Here is a 26,739-nt window from a genome sequence, read left to right as displayed (position 1 = left end):
TTACCACTCCTATCAGCCCATCACCCATTCCCATCACACACACCCCACCCTCTGAATATACATAAGGGTCTGGTTGCTTCTGTTTCAGTGTATCTGAAGAAGTGTGCATGCACACGAAAGCTCATACCAAAATAAAAACTTAGTTGGTCTTTAAGATGCTACTGAAGGAATTTTTTAATTTTGTTTCGACTCAGACCAACACGGCTACTTACCTGTATCCAAAATCTTAGTCGGAGTGCACATTCCCACTCCCTTATCTGCAATGATCATCTGGGGGGTCATCGTGCGTTTAAGAGCGTTGTGGCAAACCAACAGTTTTGATTGCAGAGAATTGTTGTGGACCTGAAAGCAGACACACAAAAAATATGGGGTGGGTCAGCATTTCTTATGAGGTGCAAGAGCACATCAACCAGTTCCTTATTAAGTCGTCTTATTGAACTTTGCTGGGAACGTTTCCATAAATAAGGAACTTGGAACTCAGAACAAACTTCAGTTTTGTATTCTCCCATGAGGTTCAAGAATAAGCCTAGTCAATTGTGGAAGTTGGCTCTAAATTCAGGTAATCCCCTATGGCAAAAAGTTGAGTTCCTCAGCAACAGATGTTAGTCCCCAAAATAGAGAAGTTGATGACCTGTGGAAGGAGCCAGTGACATGCAGCTTAATTTGCATAGCAATCGTGAAATATAACAGCTAAATTCCATCGGTTTTTGCAGACCAAGTGCTGAATGAGAGGACACCTCACTGTTTTTTTCTTTTGGCCCAGGTTTGAAAAGATGTTGTGCGTTTCTTTGTTTCTGCTTTTCTCTTTTCATGGAGCTCTGAGCCTTAAAATCTGCTCTTTCAATGTGAGGTCATTTGGAGAAGCCAAGCGAACAAGACCAGAAATCTTGGACGTCATTGTAGAGGTATGTTGTTTGCTCTACGTCTACGGGATTAAATCAATACTCAGCTGAACGGAGGGGCATTTTATCTAGCTCATCTTTCAGGGTATTTTAACTTCACACAGCCAAGTCCTGCTAATGAATGGCTGAGCATTAATAAATCTGCTGTGCTTCTAACAGCGGAAAAATCTATTTGCAGACCTGAAGCCATATGTTCAGCAAGATTTATTTACACATTAAATCTAGCAGAAATACAATGTTGAATGCTGTTGCAGATGAACATGAGGGATTATGGGAACATTTTGATGGGCAAGAAAAATTGCCCCCTTCTCATCTATAGTCTCATCAGACGTTGCTTCGTTATTAGCATGCTTAATTTGTTTAATCACCACTATGAAGTACCCTGGTCTCATTAAGGAGAAATTACAATCACAAAATAAGTTGGACCCTTGCAGACAAAAGTGATTGTATTATAAACACCTTCTGAGTGATTTAAGCACTTTGGTGCCTGTGTATCAGATGCTTGTAAACAAGAAAATACATCGCCTTTGCATTGCAACGAGCTCTGCTTGAAGCCATTTAGTGCTTCTAAAGAGTACAAGAAAACGTACAAATGCAACCGCTGTTCTGAATCCTTCCTCTCCCAGCAAATTATGAACTTCAAATCTTTTGTTTGACAGTGACAAAATGAGGACACATGCAGCGTTTTGTGACATGACTATTTCTGTATCTGCTTGCAGACTCATTTCTGTAATTTTATTTTATTTTTAAAATTCTCAAAAAAAATACAGTCTCTTCACAAGCCCCCTTGTATTAACACTCCAGGACAGATCCTCCTGTAACTCAATGCCTAGAAATCTAAACGCTGTTACCCTCTTCACACAGATTCCGTAAATCAAAAGTGGCTGGACCTTGTTCCTCTGTCTCCTAATGTCCACCACAAGCTCCTTTGTTTTCTTTGTTTTTATGAGCAAGTTATTAACTCTGCACCACTCTGTCAGCCGCTCCACCTCATCTCTATAGTCTGTTTCACCCTCCTTATCAGAGATGAGCCCGATCACGGTTGTGTCATCTGCAAATTTGACAACCCTATTACTAGGCTGGGCAGCGACACAATCATACGTATAAAGAGTATAAAGGAGCGGACTAAGCACACATCCCTGTGGTGTTCCTGTGTTAGTCCTAAGCATATTAGAGGTGGAAGGGCCCAACCGGACCCTCTGGGAGCAATCTGAAAGAAAGTCCAGTATCCACCCACAGAGTGATAGCGGGAGCCCCAGATTTCCCAATTTAGTTATCAGACGTCGCAGTAGAAGGTATTAAATGCTGAGCTGAAATCTACAAAAAGCAGTCTGGCATAGCTCCCCTGCTCCTCCAAATGTGCAAGAACAGCTTGGAGGGCAATCACCACTAAGATAGGTTGTGTAAGATAGGTTGATTCCAGGGCTTGCTTTTAAGCTAAATGCATTATTCTTCCCTGATTCTATATTTAATGTTTCCCCTCCCTCCAAAGAGATCAAGACAACATGGACAGGGGTGTCTCTCTCCTCATCCTCTACATTATCTTTGTCGTTGTTTCAGTTTTATTTATATTTTCTATGTCTATTCAGGAGTTCCATTGAGTTCAACAGGGCTTATTCCCCCGGTAAAAGGGCATTGGGTTGCAGACTTATTTTATTCACATCCTTGTCTTTTCATTTTTGGGGGGAAAGGGGGAATCACAAGGTGGCTTGCAATCACACAAGAGGACAATAAAATAATATTAAAGACAACGTGAAATGCTTGCAAAAAGCAGATCGATAAAGCAGCAGAAACACAGCATATAGCACATCAAAACAGCACTAGAGGAACATAGCAAGAAAAGATTGAGCTAGCCATAAAGCAACTTTTATCCTCATATCAATTATTTGGGTATGTTAGGCTGAGAGATAGTGACTGGCCCAAGTTCAGCCAGTATGTTTTATTGCGGAGCAGCATGTTAAACTGGGACTCCCCCCCCACTCCACTTCAGTTTAAATCCAGCACACTAGCCATCATATGCTGCTGTAATGTGATATAAGTAACAAGCCAAAGAAAGGGGTTTTTCAAATGTTTCAAAGAAGCACCCTGGCAGTCTGGTTGCACCTGACCTGATAGACTTCATTCCCCAAATATTTTGCCAATATACTCCATCTCACCTTGGTTGTTTCTGCGAGAAATAGAGAAGGTTTGGGCACCTCAGCTGAGTGCCTAACTGAACTCTCTCCCCATAAGAAACCCATCTCAGGTTATTGCCACCTTATTTAGTGTTGCAGCATTTTGTCGATATCTTCTAGTGTTTATATTTTTAAGGTGGGGTATTGTTTTCAAAAAGCTTTTACTGTGTAAGCCACCTTGAAGTTCTGCTTTGAGGAGCAGCCTATAAATTGTTTGAATAAATGAATGAAATTATGACAATGTTTTTAGATGTTCTTAATGTTTTGAACTGTTTTAATAGGTCTTTGTTCATTTATTCATTGCATCGTTTTGCCAGGGGTTTCTTTGGCTGTCACCCAGAGCTCATTTGGGAGGGATGGGAGATAGAAATTTAATAGTTGATGTAATATAAATCATAATTGTATTCTTTTATTGGTTTGCTGCTAATGAATGCATAGTACGGAGGCGTGAACCTTTCTGTGTGCCTTAAGACACTTTAAAATTTTCACTTACGCAACCCTTTCAATCTCTTGCAACATCATCCCATTTCTTAAAGGATTGCCTCACAGTGTTTATATTGTCTTCAACCCATTATTTTCCATGGCTTCACAATAGATGTGAATACCAGCAAATCAAATACTGCCTCAGCCACTAGCTTTGAGATATCTGGAATTCTAGAATACACAAGACATTAATTGGCTTTGCCTCCCTCTAAATCCTTTCATCTACCAAGAACAGTGGCCTGCAGATGGGCTATACACTTTTTTTTCACGTACCACATAAATTTATCCACCTTTTTAAAGAAGAGTTGGTGGGGTTGCACAAAAGTACTCTGGAAAATGGGGGAGCATGTGAAATCACTGAGGGATCGGCTAATCAGTGCCATGCACAGACGGTTTATTTCAAACTTGCAGAACCAGTCTTTTTCATAGTATGGATTTGGGAAAGGATAGATATGTTTGGGCTGAACTTAGTGAGAGTGCTTCCAGAATATTCCTGCTCCTCTCAGAATTTTGCTTCTGCCTTCCCTCTAACCCAGGAGCTCTCTAGTACAGGAGCTGAAAGAACAGGAATTTTTTTGAAGCCCATTTCTGATGGGGGAAATGTTCAGGAGGCATGCAAAGCCTGTTCATTCTGGGAATTCCATGTGTGTCAAATAAAGCATTCTTAAGAATGTTATTTCTTTCCTCCTGCAGGTTATTTCTCGGTGTGACATCGTGCTACTGATGGAAATAAAGGACAACAGCAACAGGCTATGCCCCTTTCTCTTAGAGAAATTGAATGGGTGAGATGTTAATGTCAAATTTATTAAAACATGGGCAATATCTATCATATGTGGTGGCGATGTAAAAAAGTGAGACCTTATTGGGAAATAATATATAATGAGACAAAAAAAATGTTACAGTATACATTCCCAAAAAAGCCAGAGTTGATCCTACTATGCTTAATAGGGAATGAAATCAAAAAAGAGGATGTAAAAATATTTATGTATGCCACCACCGCGGCCAGAATTCTACTTGCACAAAGGTGGAAAACATCAGAAACACCATCAGTAGAGGAGTGGAGAGGAAAGATGACCAAATATATAGAACTAGCCATGCTGACTGGAAGGATAAGAGAACAAAAAGATCAAAAGACCTATAAGGAGTGGAGTAAATTTTGGGAATATCTTAAAAGGCATTGTAAAATAGCAAAAACACTTACAGGAATGACATAATATCTACAACTGTTAAAATAATGTATGAATAGAAGATAGGACAATATATGTTGATATAGCGTGGAAAAAAGGGGAAAAAGCAGATAAACTAGATTTTGACCAAATAAAACCAAAACGATGTAAAGGGGAAGTCAAGTTCGGCGGAACGGATCTATTGGAATGTGTATTTAGTTTTTTTATCTAGGGGGATTGGTTTATAATTTTGTGTTCTGTCTGAGTTGGTTTATATTGATGTAAGAAAAACAATAAAATTACTTTAAAAAATTTTTATTAAAACATCAAGGGTTTTTTGGAGAGAGTTGGGGTCTTGGGCAAAAAGCTTTCAGTGGGCCCATATCTCAACTGGTCCACCTCCTTGCTACTGCCATCGCTGTTCATTATGGCCAGGTGGCCCATGAGGCAGGATGAGGCAGCCTCCTTTGGTCGTAGTGCCACAAGGCAGCACCCCCAGAGGCTCCCCACCCTGCCAACCCCACTAATGTTGGAGGAGCAGTGGTAGTTTCTGGTGAGATCTCACAAGATCTCTTCAGAATCCACCGCAGCTTCATGGGCACTGCTGCACGACCCAAGTAAGAGAGACTGGCAGCAATTTGTCTTTTCTCCTGGGAGTTTATCTTAGTCTTGTAGTTTTCCTTTAGGGAGTTCTACTCACTCAGCTGCAGGTTTTCTTCAGCTGTCAATCCTCCTTTTGATTAAAAGAATAATAAAACACTAGTAAAATAATACAATATTAATGCAGAGCTCGAACGGTGCTTCCACTACCGCTGCCATCTTGCTTTTCCTGCCGAGACTGGCAGCGGTGGCATCAGCTTCCTGTTTCACCTCAGGTGACTAAACAGGATGTGCCGCCCAGTGGAGGACCTACAATTTTGGGGCCCTGAAGCTTGAACTGTCATGGAAGGCCCCTTCGCAACCAGTAACTAGGTCTGGACAACCACTGTTATCTTCTTCAATAGGGTTGCTCCACGACAGATCACCACACCTGTGCTACTGACTCTCAAACTTTGTTGAAGTGTATATTCAACAAAAGAAGTTAATCAATTTGAGATGTGTGACTCAAATTGGATCTACTATACCCCAAATCTTTAAGCAATGTGGACTGAAGTAGCTCCTGGGGCCCTTCCAGAATTAGAGGCCCTGAAGCTTAAGCCTCATTAGTTCCATAGTAGATCCATCCCTACTGTTCATTCATTTGCCCAGAAGGAGAGGTCAAAGAAAGTGAAGGTGGCTGTTGTTGTTGTTGTTGTTGCTGCTGCTGCTGCTCCTTGCCCTTGTCATAGTTTGTACACTTGGAGAAATTGAGCATGCAGGGCCACAACACAGTAGTAGAGCACCTGCTTTGCATGCAGAAGGTCCCAGGTTCAATCCTTGACATCACCAGTTAGGGCTGGGAATCTTCTTCTTCCTTAGCAATCACTCGTAGCCGAGTAAGATTGTCTTCCATAACAGTGAATCCTTAAGTGACTGTGGAGGCCAATTCTGGATCCGCACGTCCTTCCACAGTGGGGACATAGGTTTCTGGGTGGGAGTTGATCATGGTGAGGGTTTGCCAAGCATGCCTTCCTTGTAGCGCATTTTTCTCTTTCGCCCTGAGTTCAAGCTTCTTCAAAGCCCATGACACCTTTGACTTGGAATATTCCCTGCTATAAACCCCTGAGAACCACTGCCAGTCAATGAGGACAACACTGATCTCATTGAAAGGCAACTTTCAATGTTTCTAAGCAGCAAAAGCTAGGAGTAGGAAGAGAAGGGCCAGTGGGTCCCTTCTGGGATGTAGGCCTCAGGAGGTGACCAACTATGGCAGAGGAGAGGAGAATCAATGCTGAAGGAGGTCTCCCCTTTTCAAGCATGCCATGGTGGATACATCCAATATGGTGGATTAATTCCTTAACTCATGCTTCAGGCCCCCATTGTTTAGGAAATCACTGCACTGGCCTTCTCGAGCGCATTTCTTTCTCTGCCAGAGATGGGGAACCTGTGGGTCTTCTTATACAACTCCCGTCATCCCTGACCATTGGCCATGATTTTGCTCAGATAGTTGAGCAGTAAGCTCCTCCACATGCCAAAGCCAGAAGCCATGACCACTGTTTGTGATTTACAATGGTGTGTGTGTGTTTCATGTGGATTCTTTCAAATATATCAAAAATAATCATTCTTCTCCAGTCATTCGCAAGAAAAGTACAGTTATGTGGTCAGCAATCGGTTAGGAAGAAGGACCTATAAGGAACAATATGCTTTTTTCTACAGGTAAGTGCATTTCGGAACTTTCTGCATGTGGCATTCTTTGGAAACTGCAAGGATATAAGCTGGAGTATTAGCCTTCAGTTCCCAGTTTAGATTGTATATCTCAGGGGTCAGCAACCTTTTTCAGCTGTGGGTTGGTCCACCGTCCCTCAGACCATGTGGTGGGCCGGACTATGTTGGGGTGTGTGTGTGTGAACGAATTCCTATGCCCCACAAATAACCCAGAGATGCATTTTAAATAAAATGACACATTCTACTCATGTAAAAACACGCTGATTTGAGATTATGAAAACTAGCTTGCTTTTTTGCAGCATTTTCATTGTTGATTGTAGTCTTACCTATTAGCTACCTTGTGGATCTTGGGACAGAAAGTCAGCCTATACATTAAAAAAAAAATAGGTCTAAACTATTTGAGACAGCTGATATTCTGCCTGTATGTTAATTCACACTGCAGATCGAAAATGGTGTCAGTGAAGCAAATCTATCAGTATCCCGATCTGCAGCCTGGTGACGAAGATGCACTTTCCAGGGAGCCTTATGTTGTCTGGTTCTCTTCTCCAAAAACTGGTGAGACATTGCTGAGCATGCACTATCCTCCTTCCTTCTGTGTGTTTCATAACCCACAGGAAAAGGATGAGCACTAGGGAAGCCCAAGATCTTTATTTTAGACTCCACTGATGAGCTCTGAATGGCAAGCCTTAATGGAGGGCCTGCTGTCTAGGCATCTTATGGGGCCAAGCCTGCTTAGCTTCAGGAGTGGAAATGCATTATGGGCCTTCACGGGATTCTGAGAGCCACAGAGAACTCTTCAATCCCAATTTGGCTGAGGTTACTCTGCAGCTTCTTTAACTTCATGATTAATCCACCCTTGATTGCAGCCTTTCGTAGAACCACAAGCATAATTCAGAACTCGCCGCACGTTGACTTATTTGTGCCAAATTTAATTAAGGTCCTAAACATTAAATAAGTCAAAGACTGTAAAACTCCAAGTGCTTTGCAATGAGATCTGTTGACTTCAACATTTTCCAGCACTGCATGCCAGCTAGGCTTCTAAGCGTGATTAATGTCCTAGAGCTAGATAGCTGGACAGAGAAAACATCTGAAGATAGGGTGGTAAGTAGGTAGCAAGAGGAATGTAGTGTAGCACATGATTTAAATTGGTGAATTCCAATTCTCATTAATATGTTGAGGCTTAAAGGTCCATACAATAATGTGCAGGGCTGGGTCTACAAATTTGCTGGAGGGGGCAAAAGTCGGCACTGCTTCCACCCCTTCACTTGCAGCTTCATGTAGTCTCCACCGCCATCAATGAGAGGATGACGGAGGCACAGGCTTCCTTCTCTTGATGGCACCAACAGAGGACAGGACACAATGAGAGAAAATCTTTTTCCCCTTTATGTCCCATGCAGGCTTCCATCTCTCAGTGGCATAGCTGTCAACCCTCCTTTTTTTTGCGGGAAACTCCCATATTCCAAGCCACAGCTGTCAGCCTTCCCTTTCTTTGCTGGAAATTACCTATCCTGTATCTAGCTGTTCCTTTCTTATGCAAGATTCTTATGTCTTTTGGTGTGTTCTCCCCAAAACCAGCTTTGATCTTAATTGAGAAAAAGAACAACCTAGCTGCAATTTAAGCCGGTAATGGGTATACAGCCCAAGAGTATGGAAGGAAGGAAGGAAGGAAGGAAGGAAGGAAGGAAGGAAGGAAGGAAGGAAGGAAGGAAGGAAGGAAGGAAGGAAGGAAGCTATTCAAGAGGTGTAGACCTGTGTGTACAAAAGTGTAGCATGAGAATTGATGCTAACCAGAATCAGGCAAAATGGGCCTGCTAAGATCTGGAAACCAATCTGGGCCCTAACAAAGTTACAAAACTTGATACTTGATACCGGAAGAAAGGTGGACAATGGGGGTTGTTTTGTCTTTAGAAAGACAAAGAATATTATGTTTTGGTAGGCTCAGGTGCCATATGAGCTTAACTCAAGACCTCCAATATCCATGACCTTTAAAGGGCAATATACCGTGACAGGGTGAGCTCCCGTTGCTTGGTCCCAGCTCCTGCCAACCTAGCAGTTCGAAAGCACATCAAAGTGCAAGTAGATAAATAGGTACCGCTCTGGCGGGAAGGTAAACAGCGTTTCCGTGTGCTGCTCTGGTTCGCCAGAAGCGGCTTTGCCATGCTGGCCACATGACCTGGAAGCTGTACGCCGGCTCCCTCGGCCAATAACGCGAGATGAGCGATGCAACCCCAGAGTCGGTCACAACTGGACCTCATGGTCAGGGGTCCCTTTACCTATACCTAATAAACATATTAGATCTGTCAGTTTTTCTGACCATAGTGGGAGTGAGTTTGGGAAATGCTGATCATCTTTTTTTTTTTAATGTTTGCTTCTTAAGTGGTTAGGGAATTTGTGGTAATCCCTCTGCACACAACACCTGAAATGGCTGTTCGGGAAATTGATGAACTCTATGACGTGTACTTAGATGTAAGACAACGCTTGAAGTCTGAGGTCAGTCACTGTTTCCTTGGTGCATTTGTGCTAAAGTTGTGCTGAATATCACCCCACCCACCCCTGTGAACGTCGGAACTTAGAAAGCTGCCTTCTGCTGAGTCAGACCAATGGTCCATCTAGCTCAGCATTCTCTGTGTTGACTGGCAGGAGCTGTCCAGGATTTCAGATGGGGGTCTCTCTCAGCACTACCTAGAGACCAGGGAATGTGATCTTCCACATGCTAAGCAGAGGATTTACCACTAAGCTACTGCCCTTCTCCTAAAGTTCCTAGTCAAAGTGTGGCTTGGTTGTTCTGAGCAGCCCAGCAGTTCCTGGAGACAGGATTACTACTGCCTGTCATCTGTACTAATGAATGAAGTTGTTTCATTCATAATGACACACCATTAACTTCCTCCTTTTTCATTTCTCTGATACTCCCCATAGATCTCTCTTTGTATCTGAAGATCCATTGAGATAATTCTCATATGTGGTTGGCACACCCAGGGAAATTCATCAGTGACTCTGTGAGCCAGTCTGATCTGGGTGCACCCGCTGCCATGATAAGGCGCCTTTGTTAAGAAGCTCAAAATAGATCACTTAACTTTCCCAATAATAAAAAGTGGTGGTGAGGGGGGGGGTTTGTCATACCTTTCTGCCCTACTTTCTGCAATCCTATCTCTTCAAATTTGTCTTTTCACAATCTCCTGCCTCCCACCTTGTAGAATTTCATCTTCATGGGAGACTTCAACGCTGGCTGTGGCTATGTTGCCAAGAAACACTGGAAGAATATCAGACTGAGAAACCACACTGAATTTGTTTGGCTGATTGATGACAAAACTGACACAACGGTGAAAGCCAGCACCCGCTGCCCCTATGACAGGTAACAGCTGGTTTTAGAGCTGACTTGTGAACCCTCCCATCTAGAGCCTCTGCTAAGCTACCTATTATCTGCAGTGTTAGAAGAACTCTGCTGGTTACCTTAACAAAATGCATGTTGATTTACAACAGGTCGTTAATATTGTGAGGGGGAAAATGTGCACCTGGGCTATCTATGCATGGATAAATTATTGCATATTTGGTCTCTTACCTGTGTGACATCACACCCAGCTATTAATCTATGGATAACCAATCTGTGACAAGTGCAAGAAATGGGAGGCAGCTGCGGACTGTGGCTTTCCTGGACCGGAGCAGATTGGCCAATCTAGCTTCCACTGCTCCATTATTTCTTAAGAACATACACAGGAACACAAAAGTCCTGCCAAAAACCTATCAGAGTCCAGCATCTTGTTCTCAAAGCAGCCAACCAGATGCCTAAGGGAAACTCACAAGCAGGACCTCACCCCAACAGCGTTCTCACCACTTACAATTCCTGGCAGCAAGTATTCAGAGACATACTGCCTCCAGCAGTGAAGGGTGGAACACAGTCATCATGGCCATTCATTTGTCTAATCCTTTTTTTAAAGTCACACGTGGTGTCTGTTTTGGAAGTGAAATCCATTGTTTTTGTGACAGTGTGTGAAGACATTCTTCCTGTTCCTTGGCTCAGAAGAATAAAGCTATACCAATGCTGTACTCAAACCCTCGGTGAGTTAGGGACTTCCCCTGGCAGATTGAGCGGACAAGACCAACAGCCAAGAAGGTGATTTCTGCATGTGCAGTAGAGGAAAGTGAGCGGCAGATGGGGCTCATCAACCTGGGACGGTAGCTCATCTAGGAGAAGGAAAACTCTGATCCTAAACCTCCGCTGCCTTGCAGGACATCTTTGGGGGAAGAAAATACCTTCTTTTAGTAACTCGTGCAGCAACCAACCTGACGCCCAAAGTATTGCTCTACTTTCCTTTGGACCATATCTGCAAGGCAGAGCTGGGGGTCTTGTCGCCTGGGCAGCCCAGAACTCCATACCCACTGCCCAAGTTTATGCCTCGGGAGGTCACTTCAGTGCTGCTAACACAGCGATTTGACTTCACCCCGAGAAGCACACTCCATTGTGTCTCAAGACAGACAGATGCCAACAATTACCAAGGCACAATGGGCTTCCTAGAGAAAAGTTTTTCTTCCTCCCTCACAACCCTAGAATTCATGGAGCTCCAATGGAGCTGAATATTGGAAGATTTGGGACACATAAAAGAATGTACTGTTTCACACAGCTCATAAGCTATGGAACTCACTTCCATTGATAGCCAGTGTGGTGTAGTGGTTAAGAGCGGTGGACTCGTAATCTGGGGAACTGGGTTCGCGTCTCCGCTCCTCCACATGCAGCTGCTGAGTGACCTTGGGCTAGTCACACTTCTCTGAAGTCTCTCAGCCCCACTCACCTCACAGAGTGTTTGTTGTGGGGGAGGATGGGAAAGGAGATTGTGAGCCGCTTTGAGACTCCTTCTGGTAGTGATAAAGCGGGATATCAAATCCAAACTCTTCTTCTTCTTCTCCACCAACTTGGATGGCTTTAAGAGGATTGGACAAATTCATGGGGAATAAGCCTATCCATGGCTGCTAGCCAGGATGACTATGCTCTGCCTCCACAGCTGGAGATAGCAGTGCTTCTGATTCCCAGTTGCTGGGAGGGGAGAGCTTTCTTGGGCATGCAGATTTCCCACAGGTATCTAGGTGGCTACTGTGAGAACATGATGCTGGGCTAAAAGAGCCATTGGCCTGATCCTGCACGCTCGTCTTATGTTCTTGTATGTACTACTGTGTGAACTTGAATGCCACCGCCTCATACTTCATACCTGCCTTGTTGCACACATTTTGTTTAATGCGCTATATTCCATCATTCTTGCATATCCTACTGCGCTATGCAAGAAAAAAAGAATGAGAACAACTGAAACCATTCTAAAATATTTAAAAGTCTACAAAAGAGTCAAAATGTTGAGTCAAAATGGTTAGCTACCCACACTGTGATCCCCCATTGAGAGGCAGTAAGGGCAAGTTAATTGCAGCTTTTGCAACAGAACCATTCCTGGGTTGCACTTTGCCATCCTCCCTGTGCAAGCTCTTCGGTTGATTTCCAGACAGAAAACTTTTGACCTCCATGAAGTCTGCCAGGATAATCACCTGAACATGCTGATGCTCACAATGAGCTCATTCCCTCCCTCTGCCCACGCTGTTACCCTTGGCAAGATCACCTCCCTTCCTTGTTCCTGAAACAGCTGGCAAGCAAGCGCTGTGTTAGATAGGAGTGTACTTCTGAGTCACAATCCAGTCTCCTTTCCCAGCAGTGTGCATCAGGTAGTGTCAGGATGATTAGTGATGCCTGAACATAGGATGGGCAGTTCGGGAGAAAGAGAGAAATCGCTTGGGGAAGCTCTTCTCCGGTTGTTTTTTGCACAAAGCACTGCACGGACAAATGTTTCGGCTTGGTGGGTGGGAATCCCTGTGGCAGCCTACCTGCAGTGGAATGAACTTTACCCAGCTGAGAGCAAACATTCAATCCCTGAAGATCTCCATAGGACTTCGCAATGCAGAATTAGATGGAGAAAAGGGCTGGTATCATTGGGTTAGTAACTGCATTCCTAAGCAGTGGTGAATTGGCAAGAGTCCCCAAGGCCAAGATAGAGGGGCCTTTTTGCTTCCCCCCTGGGCCTGAGGTTCCCCATCCATGATCTGAGACATGGGTGTACCCGGCGCGGGGCGGGGGCAGCTGCCCCCCCCAGAAGCAGGGCAGCTAGAGAGCACAGCACGACAGGCAGGGACGCTGCCAGCTGTGCTCCGCCTCGGCCTGCTCGGCTGAAGCGAAACGGCAGCAGCGGCAGCGAAGCTGCCTCCGTCGAGGGGGACCTGGACCTGGGCTAACTTCAGCCCACACTCCTTCCAGTCACAGCAAGAACAGCACAGAAAGTGCTGCCCCACAATGCTCTGCGGCGCTTAATTTGCATACATGTCCAGCTCCAGGTTTCCCTTGACGGAGGCAGCTTCGCTGCTGCTGCCTCGCAACGGCTGGAAACGGCCCCCTCCCCTCTGGGGGGCGTGGATGTTGACCACGCCTCCTGGGGGGATCCCAGCCACGTCGTCGTCAGCCAGCCAATCGGGGGGCTGGGGGCGTGGCTGGCGTGCCCCCCCTAGTTTTGATCCTGGGTACGCCCATGATCTGAGATACGCAGCTGGCTAACTTCATGCTTCTCAGAATTTTGACTTACCAAGTAAGACCTGATACCAGAACAAGAAGAATATCAGAAGCAGTCCTAATAACAAGCACCAAAGCTTACCCGTATCTATGCAGCTCAGCCAGAAATACTTGAGAACCCACTACGTTTGGGATAATTTTAATTGGTTATTCTTTTGTTTTTCCTATCTTTATGACTAATGGAAACTGATGCACTTACATTGCCATTTTCCATCATCCTCTACCACCCACAGAAAGATGAAATAGCAACTCAGAGACAAGCTATTTGTGGATCAGCTTAATTGCTGAAGTTTACAGGCAACTCTCCTAGCCCTGCCTCTGGGGCAGTTGCGAATCCACCGTTGTGCTATCGAAACCCACCATGCTCCGCTGCCTGCCTTTTCTTTCTGACAGCAGCATATGTATTCTCCTCCTGCACAGCAGGCTAACACCCAGTGGTTTTCGGCTCTTAAAGGATTGTGCTCCGTGGGAATAAACTCATAAATGCTGTTGTGCCAGACTCAGCCGGCATCTTTGATTTCCAGAGGGCCTTTTTGATGACTGAAGCACAGGTTTGTATAAGACAGGAATAGTACACAAGCGGGGCGTTTTTGCGTTCTCGTCCTGCATCCGCCGGGGCTTGAGTCCACAGCTGCGCTGCATCAAAACTGGGGAAACAGACCAGTGAGAAAGGCAGGCTGCCAGGCGCGGGGAAACAAGAAGCAGGTAGAGCAGAGAAGCAGGAAGAACCATGAGCAGAGAAATATAGGGAATCACATGACAGAATTCCAGGCCCATCTGCACAGATACCCAGGTGTGTGCCATGTGTACAACCAACATACTTCCATCACTTTATCCCCCACTGTGTTTGTCTACGCAAATCAGAGGCCGGTGTGGATCAAGCTGCGTAAACAGCTGCAGTAACACAACTCCAACGACGGAGGAGCCAAGAATATGATTTATGTAGTACCTGCAGCTGCATCAGTGGCTAAATTGTGAGCTGATAACAAAAGACTCCACTTTAGAGCTGTACTTTGGCAGCCTTTGGACGAATGGCCCATGTGCTCCATCAGCGAGTCCTGCCACTGATAGGGCACTCCGACTAGCCCCTGCCCCCTAGTGTCCCTGGGAGGAGATAGAGCTCAGTGGCAGAGTATCTGCTTTGCATGCAGAGGGGCCCAGTTTCATATAATTATAGAATCACAGGACTGTAGCATTGGAAGACGCCCTGAGGATCATCTAGTGCCAGGCATGTCCAACAGGTAGATCGTGATCTACCGGTAGATCACTGGATGTCTGTGGTAGATCACCAGTAGATCACTGGCTCCCCCCAAAGAAGCTCATCAACTTTGGCTCCCCTAAACTTTGCTCAAAAACTTTCCCCATCACCCCTAAAAAAAACAGGGTTTCCCTTCTCCCTAAAAAAATCTCAACAACTTTGACCTGAACCCCACAAAAGGGGGTAGATCACTGCCAGTTTTTAACTGTGTGAGTAGATCGTGGTTTCTTGGGAGTTGGCCACCCTGATTAGTCCAACCCCCTGCAATGCAGCTGTCCCATACAGGGATCAAACTTGCAATCTTGGCATTATCGGCACCATGCTTTAACCAACTACGGTAGGACTAGGGGGCACTCTTGTCCTGATGGGGACAATGCTGAGTTACAAAGACCAGTGGTCTGATACACACAAAGCAGGAGTATCTGCAAGGAGGGAAACTTTGTGCAGGCTGCTTGCTACACACGCAAAGGAGCCCATGTGCATCTAGAATCCTGATTGTGCAGGACACCGTGGCGTAGTGTGGGTGGAGCCATGGGGCAGTTACCCTGGGTGCAAAATTCTTAGGAGCACAAAATTTCAAAAGAAAAGTATTGATAAAAAAAATAATAGTGTGCCGTCCCGTTCAGACAGAATATCTCCCAATGTTTATGTGGACGGGCTGAGGAGCGGATCTGAGCTACGGCTGGTTGCTAGGGCACCTTCTGCATGGGCGTTAGAAACATGACCACTCTCCCTTGGCCATGGCTGACACTTAGGTTGGCTGCCAAGCTATTGCCCCTTCACTCCAGCCTATTGGCCGGCAGTGCCAAGGATACTTGCCTCGCCCCAGACATTGGCAACCCATGCTACGCCACTGGAAGGATCTAGGGTGTGATGTCATGGTCAGGGCTACTCAGCACAGCCTTCTCATATATTGGCAGAATGCACAAGAAGTTCCCCCGAAGAAGGCTAATGTGGCATGGGGAAACCCACACTAACACAGTGTATTGTGCTGCAGTCTTCATGATCTATTTATAATGTAGTAGAGCTCTCAGGTTGGTTGCATATTCCAAGTACAATGGACTGCCCCCTATGTGTGCTTGTCGGCCAGATGCATCCATAGCCTTCCTGAGCAATTCGGCTTTGGATGTTTGAAAGCATAGCAGCCAGATTTATTGGTGGCGTCCCTAGAATAAGGGCTATGCACCTCGCTTAGGGGCTATCTTTGTGTGGCTTCATGTAGCAACAAATGGCAATTACTCAACACAGTATGGCTTTTAAATATTTGTATGCAAGGGACAGGGTGTCCAATTAATCCACCTATTGTGTCCCTTACTCTGCAGGCTTTAGCAGTGAGTGACCACTTTCCAGTAGAGTTCCAGCTGCGAGCCAGCAGACATTCCCCAAGACGAGCAAGAGCAAGCAATCGTAGGCACCTCTTGCAACAGGGCTAGACAGGATACTGCTGTTCTCCGAAGAGAAAAGAAATTGGATGTATAGTCATAAGAAAAGAATGGGCTTCGTTTTTGACCTTTTCCTTGATGTATGTTGGCCTCCCATATGGCCTATTTCACCAAAAATATGCAAAACAAAACTATTTTTATTGTTAGAAGCATTCAAGGCTAAATAAAATAAACGAGCTAAAATTAACTTTGCCGTAACCTGAAAGACAAATGCAGTGAGGCAATCTGAATGCCTTAGCAATATCTTCAGCAGGGGTTGTTTGGTGAAACAATTTGTTCAGAGTGGTTCGGCATCTCTGCCCGTTCCCAACGTCAGTCTTCTGGCCAAAGATATTTTACAATCAAGAACTCAGAACAAAGCTACAGAAACACACTTTTTGCAATTGACTGACTCCAATCTTGTAGGTGCGTGCAGACAGACACACACGCCACATCACTTCTTTGAAGCTAGAGAAATGTGAAATTGTTGATTTAGGCCAGGCATCCCCAAACCTCAGCCCTCCAGATGTTTTGGACTACAGTTCCCATCATCCCTGACCACTGGTCCTGTTAGCTAGGGATCATGGGAGTTGTAGGCCAAAACATCTGGAGGGCCAAAGTTTGGGGATGCCTAATTTAGGTGGAACTCCAAAGGTTACCGAAATAAAAACCTAGTACTGAGACACTGAGCATCAGCTCAACTCTCCCCTCAGATCTGATCCAAGAAGAATGTGCCCTTTTCTCCACATCACTTTGCGGAGGGAGGAGTTTAACCCTCAAGAAATTCCATCAGCATTCTAATACATACGTTTTTATAAGAAAGCTTGCCTAACATAAGCATTTTCATCTGATGTAGTGCAGTTTTGAGTGATATTTTCACTAGCATACATATTTGTTCACACTCCCCCCCCCCAAGAATATGCCTTTTCATGCACATTTCTTGGTTGGAGAACTTTGCTGCAAAATTCAGAGAACTGCAAATATTGAACAATGGCAGTGTTTCTGTTAGCATATGGTTCCAAGGAGGGTGAATGACTGGGTATACACCTTACATACAAACTTAATCAAGTCTTCTCCCTCATCCTTAATCAAACCCAAATTTTCAGTCTGGATGAAACTGAGAACAGGCAAGTAGGTTGGAAAATGTGAGTATCGGATGCTTCACATTTGCCTTTCTAGATTATTGCAATTTTGAAGATGGGCCAGTAGGATTAATGTTGTAATGCTAGACTAAAATTTATTTCACAGCTTGATCTTGCTTGGGTGCTCAGGATCTAATTTCTTACCGTATTAAGGTGACAGGGAAAATTATCCTCAAGTCAGACTGATTAATGACACGGGTGGCTTTTTGTCCTTTTCTCTCTCTCTCTTTGAGCCATCTGTTTTATCTTCACTCAAATTGTTTGTTTTTGCACACCATGCACGAAGTGATGTCCTTTGTTGGATCAATTAATATGCAGCATGTTGGAAGTGAGATGCAAGTAACACATGTAGCATTGCATGGCAGGCTGATATGAACCTAGAAAAAGGATTGCCCTTAAAAGCAAAGCAGCAAAAGGGGTGAGAACTGAAGAGGAGGAACACACCTTTGTTTAGATCTGTAATCATGTACAGTCAGTACCTTCCCACCCTCCTCTTTGCATATTGCAGGACACCAGTGGGAGTGGAAGAAGCATCCTGAGATAGCTGGTTGGTGCATTTTCCCTTTTCATTCATTCATTGCGATTGTATCTCACCTTTTTCAAGGAGCTAAAGGTGGGACACATGGTTCTCTCTCTCTCTCCTCATTTAACCCCCCACAACCACCCTGTGAGGTGGATTTAGTTGAGAGGCAATTACTCGCCCAGGGTGACTCAGTGAGCTGCATGGCATAGCTGTCAGCTTTCGGATTTGAAAATAAGGGATCAGCAGCCTCACCTGTCCCAGGGACAGTCTATGGCAGGGGTCCCCAAACTAAGGCCCAGGGGCCGGATGCAGCCCAATCGCCTTCTAAATGGTCCGAGAATCAGCATGTTTTTACATGAGTAGAATGTGTGCCCTTTTATTTAAAATGCATTTCTGGGTTATTTGTGGGGCCTGCCTGGTGTTTTTACATGAGTAGAATGTGTCCTTTTATTTAAAATGCATCTCTGGGTTATTTGTGGGGCATAGGAATTCATTCATTTTTCTCTCTCCAAAATATAGTCTGGCCCCCCACATGGTCTGAGGGACAGTGAACCGGCCCCCTGCTGAAAAAGTTTGCTGACCCCTGGTCTACGGTATATCTAACAATCCAGGATACAAGCGGGAAATGGTGCTGAAATAAGGGGGTTTCCAGCAAAAAAAGAGGGAAGGTTGGCAGCTGTGGCTTGGAATAAGGGAGTTTCCCGCAAAAAAGGGAGGGTTGACAGCTATGCATGGCCAAATGGGACTCACAGGTCCCAGTCCAACACTCCTAACCACTACACCACATTGGCTCTCTACTTTGATGTTCCAGTACTCACTACCATGAACCACAGAGCCCATGGTGCTTCCATGTGTCAGCCACATGGACCAGCAGGAGAAGGATCAGCATGGAGATATATTGAAAGCAATCCTAAAATGGGCAGGAATTGGAGCGAAAAGGGGGCGGGGCATCTCCTATTTTCAAATTTGATGGATGGTAGGACTTATATTTTCTTGGAAGTGTAGCCCACCAGTGCTGGGCAGCCGCACTGTACTTAGTGCTACCTGGTGGGTAGAAATGGCATGTGGAAACAAGACCACCATGAATGGTGAAAACATCAAAGGGCATACACAAGGGAGTACACAGATATGAGCTGTCACCAAGTCTTTGCTGCAGTGATCGCCTTTTCTTTGTTTTTATATCATTGCTGCTCTTTACAACTGTGGTGTTTGATATTTATTTATTTAGCAAGCTTTTTATACCGCTTTATCAAAAAGAAAATCTCTAAGTGATTTGCATAAAATATTACGAAACGTTCATTTCAAAAAATAGCGATAAAAGCAGACATTTAAAACATTTCTCAGAAGTGCAAAGCACGGGTCACAGCACCAGTTCTGCACTTTTTATCACTACTAGAGACATAGGACGTCACCCAACTAACATCAGTGCAAGGATTTGCGCTTTTGCAATGGAACTGTCCCTAGTTTTGTCCTTCTGTGCACCTCCTAACCTCCCCAATTCTGCTCTGGAGGTTTGGGAGAACACCTAGATCGGATTAAGCAGGGAGGGGTGAAAAATTCAATTGGTGGGAGTTTTATTTGGATACCACCCATAGGGTTGTATCCAACTTGGTGCACAATGAGCTGCAATGGAAGTTCCTCTTTCTCTCTTTTCCCTGTGCCCCCAAAATGTGTTGATGGGCCACCCCCCCCCCCATCCTCTGGAGCAGATTTTGCAGCTGCATAGGAGGGCTGTAGTGGAGAGGGAAAAGATTTCTGTTGTGCAAGCGGAAATCTGTTGCAGAACTGCAGCATTACCGTATAAGACGACTGGGCGTATAAGACGACCCCAACTTTTCCAGTTAAAATAGAGGGTTTGGGATATACTCGCCGTATAAAAAGTAGTCTTATACGCAGGAATATACAGTACTTAATTTTGCCCCAAAGGAGGAATATTTGAACTAGCCAATGACATACCAGAGAGAGAGAAGAGAAATGTATTTTTTGTGCAGGCAAACAGCCAGATAGTGACACAACAATGCCCTACTTGTTCTCTTACTTTCATCAGCCAGCCATATTCCTACAAACTATAGATCAGGGCTCTAATGCGATTTCTTATAAGAGAACTATAGATCAGGGCTCTAATGCGATTTCTTATAAGAGAACTATGGAGATATCAAATAACTGCTTTGTTAACAAATAGGTTTCACCCTCCCCAGACATCTCTGTACTGCAGATTTTTGAAATGCCATGGGAAATGTTTAATGACCATGAGTATTCTGTCTTTCCGCCTTTTCCTCTGCTTTCTTCCCTACAAAAAACAAAATTATTCAACTTCTGTTTATATACTTTGGCCTTTGGTCCGGCTGCTGGGACAAAAATATATGAAAGCTGACACAGTGACTCTAAACATGGCAGTCTCCCGAAATCAATGCTCTTTAACATTTAGTAGTTGGGGAATGCAAACAAGACACTGTTTTTAAAAGGAACACGCACTGGCACATGGAGACAATTATCCCATTGGGAGGATGTGCTCAAACTAGGACAATGGAAGAAGTTGATAGGGAAACAAAACAGGAATAGACAATTCCATAACCTCCTCTTGTCTTAATCCCCCAAGACTGAAGACAGAATAATGATAAATATAGAACATGCTGACTGGCTCACTCGATAGGTTTCAATTACAGGTTCCTGGACAAGAACTACCATTATCTCCAGACCTAATGCAGCGATTCTCAAAATGTGGGCTTGCCCTCCCTTAGGAAAGGCACATTCCAGGAAAAATAGGATTCTGAGACAAGGAAAGGACTCGGTAGAGCACATGTCCTGCATGAATCATAAAATTATAGAATTGCGAAGTCTGAGAAACTTGACAAGATGGGCAGAGTTTCTCAGAAGCTATCAGAAAGAAAGCATATCACTCAAGAAACCACAATCCAATGAAAATGGCTGTAGTGAGCTCCCAAGTCCCTGATTCAAATCTTACTGTAGGCACAAATTTACTAGGAGTCATAGGTATGCCATCACTTTCTTAGCCTCAAGTCCTCTCTCCACTGCCACCAATTGGCAACATGGAGATAATTACAGGTCTTTTGTTCAAATAACGGAGATATTGGGTTTGATGCAACTTTAAATGTGCTGTACATGCAGGTCCTGCTTACTGAACACAATCCATTCCCACAATCATTTGGTAGACAAGTGTTTGCATAACAAGCCCACAGTGTCCATTGATTTCTATGGGAACATTTCTAATTCAGGATTGCTCCAATCTCCCTATCCCCACTCCCCCCCCCCCTATGGTTTCTTCCTGAAATGTCTGCAGCCAACCAACAAAGAGAGACAAAGGGGGGAAACTTATTTGTCCAATAGCTCCTGCTCTCTGTTTCATCCAACTTCCCCCTCCCTGAATGGGTTCTGCCCCAAAATGGCTGCTGCCGACCAGCAAAGCAGAAACAAGCAAGAAATTAAGAAAGTGGGCCAACTGTCTGTTTGGATATCTGAATCTGAATCTGGCATGTATATACAAAGTTTGGGGGAAATTATATTCGGATAAGTGACCTTTTGCATAGCGAGCATGCAGATAGCAGGACCTGCTTGTATATAAAATATTGTCATAATCACCGCCACCACATTTCTTACACACCCTTCACCAGCACGTCCCATGACAGGTTACAACAATTTAAAATTCAGTATAAAAAAAATCAGTTAAATGACTGGACTAGGGTGGATCCTGAAAACACACAGTTCAGGTGTCAAAGGTCAGGGTAAGAGGCATTTCATGATGAATAACGCTGCGATATACTAGAAGGGCTGATCACACCACTAGGTGGAGTGAGTTTGTTGCCCAGGCAGCTGATTTTGGATGCAATGGTAGCAAATTGTGATTTCATTTATCACTGCTGTCGTTTTATTAGTGGGAAGAGACCCTGTGGCATTTTCTGCCAAAAATAATTGGACGAGTCTTGGGTACTGTGCACCATAACTTTGAGGGAAAGGGCAGTACTTACTGTTCCCCTTGTGTGTGTCAGGGCGGCGAAGGCTCTGTACTGCAATCAAAATTCATGTTTGCTTCAGACGGGACATTGGCTGCTTCCAGTGGAAATACAACCAAGCAAGAACTCAGTCATTCCCTGTACTATTAGTCTAGGACAATAGACTTCTTTTGTTCTCATATTTCAGCAGGGGATAGCTTTTAAATTTGCCAGGGGCTTCAATAACCTAAAGGTTTGTGTTGTAACCCACCCTGTGATCTTCACTATATAAATTTAATAAATAATAATTAATAAATAAGCCAACCACCACATGGCATACTATATACTTTGGTCCAAGCCCTTCCTGAGACTTTAGGAGGGCATTGTGGGAAGAAGACTTTAAAAAATCTTATCTTATTTCCTTACAGCTCTCAAAAGCAGGAGCATTTCTACATTTTGTTTTGTATTTTTTTGTATCAGATTTTCCCCACCAGGGGGAGCATGAAGTCCTTGCTGTTGAAAACAAGGCAACGATTCAGATATAAAGCATTTGATTTATTTTTTCTGACAAAAAATCAGAAATATTTGTTTGGTCTGCATTTTGTTTACTTCAAGTTCCCCTGAGATTTATTTTCAAGCTCTACGAGTGTGTGCACACGCACGCACACACACACACACATTCATATAAATGGATAAACAACGCTTTTACAAGCCCAGTTGCCCTCTGAAGCCTCGCTGGCCAAGCCCAAGATGACAGCCATGTTTTCATTAGAACAATCCTAGCTGAGCAAATACAGAGCTCAGATAGGAAAAACTGAGGGCTCAGTACTTCTGACTCAGGACAAACTCCCATTTTCTCTAGTGAAGTCATTTCCTTGTGACTCGTCTGGGAATATCCACAGATAATGGTTTACAGAATTTTGTGTGTGTCAACAATGAAATTATTCCTCTAAAATGGCTTCATTCCACTCCGAAGAAGCCAGAAATGCACAACCGCACCTCTCTTTCCATCAAAAAGCTATCAACTCTTGGTCCCCACAGTGAAATACACTCACATTTTAAAGTAAACAAGTGTGGTTGATGTGGCTCCTGTTTGTCTTCCATGGGGTTTCTCTGCTTGTTTGCCATGGTCTCATTTCTTTGTTTATTCACTCAAATCAATTTTTGGGATTGTTTATATATTTTCGTCTATGTTGCATTGTGTTGAAAAGCTCCTTGCTTGTTCTGTCTGCCCTTGACTTCACCGGCTAACTGAAAAAGAAATAACTGTCCATTTGTAGCTGGCTTTGGTGGGCAGACTAATGTAACTACACAACGTGAAAAAGATTTGAGGCATTCATAAATCATAGGAAGGAAGGCAGGAAGGCAGGAAGGCAGGCAGGAAGGAAGGAATCCTAACATAAGCTTTGCTATGTTTTCATCACACCACCAAGCTATGGGTCGTGTTCACTCAGTGTAAACCAACTGAAATGAATGACCATGGCTAACTCAAGTCCATTCATTTCAGTGGGTCTACTTTGAGAAGACATTCATTGATTACAATCCTATAATTCCCATGATTCTTCAGGGCAAGCCAAATTGGCCCATAAAAGAGATACATTTATAGTTTTGGCATGACCTCATTGTCCTTCTTTGCGGAGAAAAGCATTATATTCAGATATCAATGATTTTAGCAGTGAACAACCCACTGTGAAAGTGCAACTCACTGTGTTTGTATTTCTAAACAATCTTATCATCTGGATCAAGCTCAGGGAAAACTAAGATGGAATCTACACACACATAAAATATGCTGTGAAAATGCTTTTAAAACATTTTGAAAAGCACATTGAATTTTGCATAGCTCACTTTCGCCATCTAGTGTTACATTTGTAGAATGCACTCTACAAGACATTTAAAATGTTTTATTTGCAGCCGTGTAGCTGAGTCCCAATTCACTCTGTCTACAATAGAAGTCATTTGTGTAGAGTTGGTTAAGAATGGGAGAGCATTTCAATTCAGTTTTATTAAAGTATAATCAATTTCATACATTCCAAAACAATGTCAGCCCCAAAACAAGTATAACCATCAAAATCTGCACTTATCTGAATTTTTCAAGGGAGTTTTCCAGCCAAACAATATTTACAAAAATGCATCTATTGCTGGAAATTATGTACTAAAGTGCATTGTATCAGGAGAAATCACTAGCAAAAATGCATATGTTAGTCAAAACTGTATATAGGAGAAATTCACACTAAAATGCTGAATAATTTTCATGATTCCCCCCCCCAAAAAAAATGCTAGTTGCTGCAGGATTGAATTTAAGAATGAAAAAATGAGAAACTGAAAGAAACAAAATTGACAAATCCTTCCATCTCTAGTGCTGACTGGGCTGTAGATGTGACATCATTAATCCACCTCCCATAAAACAATTTTTGCCGTGTTTTAAATTTTATTCTCCTGTTTTGAAGTAACATATTAATGTATAGTCAACCGAATAATGGAACAAGTTCTGATTTCTCACTCTGGGTTGCCTGACCACCAAAGTGGAGAATAACAACCGAGAGAGACTAGAACAGTCTGGAGGAAACTGAGTGCCCCTCCTCTTATGGCAGATAGATAAAGGTAAAGGGACCCCTGACCATTAGGTCCAGTCGTGACCGACTCTGGGGTTGCGCGCTCATCTTGCATTATTGGCCGAGGGAGCCGGCGTATAGCTTCCAGGTCATGTGGTCAGCATGACAAAGCCGCTTCTGGCAAACCAGAGCAGCACATGGAAACGCCGTTTACCTTCCCGCTGTAGCGGTTCCTATTTATCTACTTGCATTTTGACATGCTTTCGAACTGCTAGGTTGGCAGGAGCTGGGACCAAGCAACGGGAGCTCACCCCGTCACAGGGATTCGAACCGCCGACCTTCTGATCAGCAAGTTTAACCATAGCAGCACCTGGGTCCCTCTTATGGCAGATATGAAGGCTCAAATCTGTTTCTGAAGCAGAAATTAAAACAAAACAAAACACTACAATTAGGAATGAGAAGAATAAAACTAAGCAGTGTTAACTTGTCAATTTTCATCAAAACCATAACTTTTCAACTGCTTGGTCTTTAGCCACCCAGCCACAATGTACCCCCTTGTCCTGCCATTCATAGCTCAGCATAGCCCATTAGGACAAAAGCTAAGTATATCTTGTAATGCCAAAGTAAACGCAAGTGTTTATTATTTTTTGCTGGAGCAGAAATGTCAAGGATTCACCCGGCCTTTTCTGTTTGTAACCTACATGCCCCTTGTAGATACCTGAAATATGTCACCTCCGCAAATTGTATACATCCTGATGCATTAAGTGGGTGGGGGAAAGTGAAGAAGAAAAATCTTTGTGTGGCCATCGAGAAAGGTGGTGTTGATTTTATGGTTGGCTGCTGCTAATACCACCCAGGTTCTTATTTCAGGCTGTGGCCATATTTAGTGCACAGATTTCTAACCACATTTTTTTCACAGTCCTGTAACAACATATAGTCTTTTAAAAATGTATACAGATAAAAATGAATGAGCCATTGGAATGAACACAGGTGTGAGGATCGGAATAATCCCCCAAACTTTCCACAATGTGGTACAAATATTAAGTCTGTCTGAGTAAAATGCAATATTCCTTTTTCTGGATTGAAACTATCCCATCTTCAGCATGATGTGTCAAACCTGTATCCTTCAAATGGCTCAGTGCAGTGTACACTTGGTTCTCATTTTGCCTCACAACAAAATGTTGTGTGGTAGGTTAGCAAAGGCTGAAAGCTTGAATGCACAAATTAACAAGTCCCATCAAACTAAAAGGGAAACATACAAAAGATTGCTCTGTAAGAGGATTGTTGTTACGTAGGCCATGGCAGTATTATCCCCACATTCCACATGGGGAAGCTGAGGCTGCAGGATCAGGCCTGGCCTAAGACGCCCCTAGTGCATTTATAGTTGTGACATTTGAACCACTTAGTTCTCAGCTCACATTCTTGAGAATGTTTAAGCTATGTGAAGTTTAAAATGCCTCTAAACCTCTCCCAGTCTCTTTGTGCAAATATTTGATCATTCTTAACACAGAATAGAATAGTGGTTTGTTTTTTTAATTGTGTATGAGCATTCTAAACTATAGGTTTTACTTTCAAATTACAAACTTACTGTAAACCTCATGGTGGGGATTACACAGAACAGTATATTCTATTTGTGTAGGGTGGTCTTCAATAAATGTGTCACGACAGCGCATGGGTTTCCATTTGGGCAATGGGACTTTCCCCCTCTCTCCACCCCAAATCTGCTACAGGGTGTTGGCAGAACCACTAGAACAAATTTAAGGGGCACACAAGGAGAGTTCCATTGTTCAAGCAGAAATCCTTGCACTAATAGGGATGTGACGTAGCCCTTCTTTGAATATAACCTTTCACCACTAGGTGGCACTAGGCTTAGTTGTGCCTAGACGGAGTCAGGAGTTTCCTCTTGCTGTTTTTCTTCTCTGGTTTCCTGACTAGTCTGACTTCTAAGCCTCCCATGCAGCTTCATAGCTAAATGGGGATTAAAAATCTGGCTTCCCACATCCAAAGACAACACTCCTGTCATTCTATTAGTGACTCCTCACAACGCCCTTCCTCCTGTACAAATTAGCGCAGTTTCAAGCCCTCACCACGAAATGTTCATGCATGTGCTATTTTATAAAATGAGAAATGAGGTTAAAATACTAAAAAGCATATTTACTATAGCTTCTCTGTAAACTAATTAGACAAATTAATTGCAGGATTTGATATAACTTAAAGGCCTGCTTCTGTTTAAAAATTCCTGTGCAGGAAATACTACCAATTCTGGGAA

General features: G+C 43.7%; 1 protein-coding gene across 1 annotated transcript; it reads left to right on the top strand.

The window, feature by feature from the left end:
• The first annotated feature begins 654 nt into the window (after positions 1–654).
• DNASE1L3 (deoxyribonuclease 1L3) lies at positions 655–16,511 on the top strand. The gene is made up of 8 exons (XM_035108077.3): positions 655–905; positions 4,253–4,341; positions 6,937–7,020; positions 7,472–7,584; positions 9,407–9,519; positions 10,224–10,381; positions 14,079–14,175; positions 16,205–16,511. Exons 1-8 carry the CDS (start codon positions 726–728, stop codon positions 16,313–16,315), a joined length of 945 nt encoding a protein of 314 aa, XP_034963968.1. The 5' UTR covers positions 655–725; the 3' UTR covers positions 16,316–16,511.
• The last annotated feature ends 10,228 nt before the right edge of the window (positions 16,512–26,739 follow it).

Source organism: Zootoca vivipara, chromosome 2 (genome assembly GCF_965207765.1).
Source record: "Zootoca vivipara chromosome 2, rZooViv2.hap1.1, whole genome shotgun sequence".
NCBI classification, from domain to species: Eukaryota; Metazoa; Chordata; class Lepidosauria; order Squamata; family Lacertidae; genus Zootoca; species Zootoca vivipara.
This window is presented reverse-complemented; position numbering and strand designations above follow the sequence as displayed.

Excerpts from the sequence above, each read along its gene's own strand:
- DNASE1L3 (XM_035108077.3), top strand. The coding sequence starts at position 726 with ATGAGAGGACACCTCACTGTTTTTTTCTTTTGGCCCAGGTTTGAAAAG. Across the intron at positions 7,585-9,406 it reads GTTCTCTTCTCCAAAAACTG|TGGTTAGGGAATTTGTGGTA; the intron begins GTGAGACATTGC and ends TTGCTTCTTAAG. Across the intron at positions 9,520-10,223 it reads GACAACGCTTGAAGTCTGAG|AATTTCATCTTCATGGGAGA; the intron begins GTCAGTCACTGT and ends CCCACCTTGTAG.